This window comes from Emys orbicularis, chromosome 24, assembly GCF_028017835.1.
Source record: "Emys orbicularis isolate rEmyOrb1 chromosome 24, rEmyOrb1.hap1, whole genome shotgun sequence".
In the NCBI taxonomy this organism is placed as follows: domain Eukaryota; kingdom Metazoa; phylum Chordata; order Testudines; family Emydidae; genus Emys; species Emys orbicularis.
The window spans coordinates 15,431,898-15,436,441 of NC_088706.1; the positions used below are offsets into that span (position 1 = coordinate 15,431,898).

Consider the following 4,544-nt stretch of genomic DNA (forward strand, 5'->3'; position numbering starts at 1 on the left):
GGGCGCGGGCCCCTCCTCCAAGCACCCCCAGGGCTGGCAGCCTGCAGAGAGTCCCGCTGAGCTAAAGGGCTGGCACTCAACCCCCAGCCCCGCAAAACAGCTGCCCCTCATCCCAGAATGATCGTCCGCTAGAGAAAACGGGGATGGGGATGGGGCCGAGGCCAAGCTGGAGTGCAGCCCCCCCCCCAATGCTCCCCGTGCTCAGGCCAGAGCACAGAGCATTTCTGCTGTCTCTAGCTCCATTTGCCCCGACCTTCTTCAGCTCTGCTCTCCGCCCCACCTCCCTCCTCTCCCCCCAAAGCCACTGGCTTGTGACTGTAGAGCAGCTACTTCCCCAGCTCTACTTTTCACCAAGGCGCCCGCCCACTCCAAGTATCAGAGTAGCAGCCGTGTTAGTCTGTATCCGCAAAAAGAACAGGCGTACGTGTGGCACCTTAGAGACTAACCAACTGATTTCAGCGTAAGCTGTCGTGGGCTACAGCCCACTTCTTCGGATGCCTAGAACGGAACCCACAGACAGAAGATATTTGTCCATACAGAGAACATGGAAAGGTGGAAGTACGCAGACCAACTGTAAGAGGCCAATCAATTTTTTTTCTGCTGCTGACAGCTCATCTCAATTGATTGGCCTCTTACAGTTGGTCTGCATACTTCCACCTTTCCATGTTCTCTGTATGGACAAATATCTTCTGTCTGTGGGTTCCGTTCTAGGCATCCGAAGAAGTGGGCTGTAGCCCACGACAGCTTACGCTGAAATCAATTGGTTAGTCTCTAAGGTGCCACACGTACTCCTGTTCTTTTCACTCCAAGTATATCGGTGCGGCCACAGCCCGTGCCTGGGGGGAGGGGAGCCAGGGCTCCTGGGGCACGCAGAGCGATACTGGGGAGCAGTCCCCGCTTCTCCCCCACCCCTCCCGTTCCCTTCCACCACCTCCTTTGCATAACGGGCAGGCAGGCACACGAGGGGCTCTGCTGGGGCTAGCGCTGCCTGGGCCTGGGGCACAAGGCACCAGGAGTCGCTGCAGCGTCCTCTCGCCCGTGGGGGAGCCTGGATGGAGCAGGCCTGCCTGGGGCATGGAGCAGTTAGGACCGAAGGGGTGTTCTCCTCCCCCAATCTCTGTCCTGCTGCAACACCCCCGTTTACAGCCTGCTTGTGTCTTGCTTCCCATCTAGGAAGATGCTGGCACTCCTGGCAGCCCTGCTCCTCCTGCACAGTGTGCCGTCCGGCTGGGCGTGTTACTTGAAGTCTCCAAATTCAAGCTCCTGCGTGGACCAGGACTGGTTGGAATTCAGTAGCAAGACTTCGCTGAACCTCAGCAACTGTGGCATCAAGGAAATCAATGGCTCCGCCCAGGTGGGGGGGTCGGTCGAGATGCTGGATCTGTCCTTTAACTGCCTGCAGAGCCTTCCCCGGGATTTCCTCTCCCAGGCACGCGCTCTCGAGCGGCTCTACCTGCAGCACAACCAGCTGTGGGAGCTGCCCACAGAGTTCTTCAAGAACGCCACCAACCTGCGGAGCCTGAGCCTCCAGGGCAACCCGCTGCGTTCAGTCCCAGCCAGCACCTTCCCGCACACCCTGCAGAGCCTGGTCGTGAATTGCAAGTGCGACGTCGTGGGGAGCGTGGTCAGCTACTGCAATAGCCCCACCAACAGCACGAACCACACCTGCCACTGCCTCTCAGGGGAGGTAATCTTCAACGTCACCGAGTTCAACACTCAGGAGTGCCAGCCTCTTTGCACGCCGCTCTGCGTGGCCATCACCAGCTCAGTGCTGGCCGTGCTGCTGCTGGTGGGGGGCCTGGGTGTGGTCTTGTTCCTGCTCAGGAGGAGGAGACAGGCCTCTGTCATCCACAGCAAGCGGGAATCCACCGCATCCATCACCCACGGCCAGCCGCGCTACATCAGCCGCAACACAGAGACGGGCCCCGGCCAGGCCAGTGACTATGAAAATGTCTTCATTGGCCACTCCCAGCCAGTAGGGCAATACGAGTGTCTGGAGAGAAAGGGACCACAGTACAGGTGAGCACCGACTCAGCGTGAACCCCCCAAGGCAGCATCCCTGGGGCACCAGGTCCCCTTCCCTCAGAGCAGGCAACCTGGGAGGCTGCATCCATGGGGAGGGGGCAATGATAGATAGATCGAGGGGGTGGATGGGGATAGATAGATAGATAGATAGATAGATCGAGGGGGTGGATGGGGATAGATAGATAGATAGATAGATAGATAGATAGAGGGGGTGGATGGGGATAGATAGATAGATAGTTAGATAGATAGATAGATAGATAGATAGATAGAGGGGGTGGATGGGGGTGGATGGGGATAGATAGATAGATAGAGGGGGTGGATGGGGATAGATAGATAGAGGGGGTGGATGGGATAGATAGATAGATAGATAGATAGATAGATAGATAGATAGATAGAGGGGGTGGATGGGGATAGATAGATAGATAGATAGATAGATAGATAGATAGATAGATAGAGGGGGTGGATGGGGATAGATAGATAGATAGATAGATAGATAGATAGATAGATCGATCGATAGAGGGGGTGGATGGGGATAGATAGATAGATAGATAGATAGATAGATAGATCGATCGATAGAGGGGGTGGATGGGGATAGATAGATAGATCGATCGATCGAGGGGGTAGCCACCTGCCTTCCTCTCTGAGTTTGGGTTATTTAAGACAAGAGCCACGTCTGGCTGGTCGGGCTCGTGGGCTCAGTCCGAGCCCCTTAGAAACAGAGCCTCCACTGGGTGGCTCTTAATCCTTTAAACACTCTGGGAACCCAAGGAGCCACCACCCAGCATCCGGGTGAAACAGGCCAGCCGTCGTGAGCCGCCCTGATGTGCCTGGGGCTGCACCAGGCTGAGGCTGGGTTCTGGCCTCATCCAAGAGCAGAGGAGGGTTTTAAGCAACATCCTGGCTAATTCCCTCCCCTCCCCCGCACCCTCCACCCCCCGCCCATGGGGCAACCTTGTCTTGGCAAATCTGTAGAGCCAGGGGATTCGGCCTGACTGGCAGGGGAGGGGTTAACCCCGCTGCTTTGCTGAAACCTGGGATGGTGAAACAGCATCCGACGAAATTAACAAATATGGGAAGTTTGGGGAGGTGGTTTGAGAACAACACCTCATTTGTCACCCTCAGGGCATGATGGGTGAGTCAGTCCCTGCCCCCCAAGCCCTGGCACGGGGCTCCCCCCCAGGCCTTGCCACGGCGCTCCGTCCCCCCCCCCAGGCCCTGCCACGGCACTCCGTCCCCCAAGTCACTCACATGTCACTCCATACCACATCCCACAAACCTACCCCTGCAGCTGCTGTCTGAATTTGCCACAGAGAAATTCTTGCGACAAAGTCAGTTTCCTGGATAAAAAGACCAGAAGCTTGTGACCAGACTCCAGACGTGGGGGTGACATTCCCCTGTGCTAGGAGCCGTGGCCCTGGGACTGCCACGTCTCCAGGAGCTGGGGCCCAATCCGTCTCGCCCATGCACCCTGGGGCAGCGTTGACATGGAGCGGAAGGCTGGCCCAGCGGGTCGGGCGCTAGCCAGGAGACCTGGGCTCTGCCACAGCCCCCCGCAGGCCCTAGGGCAGGTCACCCTCGCCGGGGCATTGGCAGACTGCGCGCAAGCCAGACACTGCCGTGTAAACGCGTCTCGGCCCAGTTCTCTCCACTTAACCCCCGTCGATGGAGCCACCCCAGGCTGACCAGCCAGCCAGGGCCAGCCCAGGGGATAGAGCCTTTGGGGCTGGCCCTGGCTGTCCCCAGGCGCTAAGCACAGGAGCGGGTGGCAGAGGCCCTAGCCCACGCCCGGAGGGTAACCCAGGGCCCTCTCCACTGTCTGTCGCAGAGTCCAGCAGCCGGTGGACGAGGAGTGTTACATGGAGAGCGACGCCGGCGGAGACCAGCCCGTTTACGCCAACACCCAGCAGCTGTACAGCAGCAGCTTCCCCGAGCCCAGTGACGCCGAGGAGGTGTACATTGTCCCGGACAAATGAGCCCTCCGCCCGCCCGCCCGGAGGCACCCCAGCCCCGGCTGTCTCTGGGGAGCGGGCTCGGGCCGCGGGGGGGCCACAGTCCCGTTCAGTAGCTGTGACCATGTGTCACGCCCCGGGGAGGGGACTGCTGGGGATCCCAATTAAAGCAAAATCACCTGGCAATTGCTTCCCCCCCCCCCCCCGGGTATTACCCTGCAGCCAGCCCCAGTCCAGCCCCACTGGAATGCAGACAGCTCAGGTTTCCCCTGGGGGGGCTGGAATTTCCCCTTCCCCATTGAGAGGGAGAGCCCCCCCACGGGGCGGGGGAGGGGATCCTACCCCTGAATCAGGCTGCAAATTCCTCCAGAAATATCTCCCGCTTCTCCTACCAAAGTGCCTGGTTCTGCGCCAGGCTGGCTGAGCGGCTGCTGGGACCCAAACACCATGGGGTTTCCTCTGCACCTGGGAACTGCGGGGGGGATACACTTATGGCGGGGAGACGGCACGCGGCCACCCCACGGAGCAGCCCAGCGGACCCCTCGAGGGACACAGGAAGGGCACGGGCAG

The 4,544-nt window shown here is 59.4% G+C and overlaps 1 protein-coding gene across 1 annotated transcript; it reads left to right on the plus strand.

Moving 5' to 3' along the window:
* Positions 1–544: 544 nt before the first annotated feature.
* Positions 545–3,998, plus strand: LOC135894300 (leucine-rich repeat-containing protein 25-like). Its single transcript, XM_065422363.1, is given in 4 exon segments — positions 545–573; positions 1,007–1,137; positions 1,140–2,019; positions 3,851–3,998. Coding segments are annotated over 4 exon segments (1,188 nt in total).
* Positions 3,999–4,544: the final 546 nt, after the last annotated feature.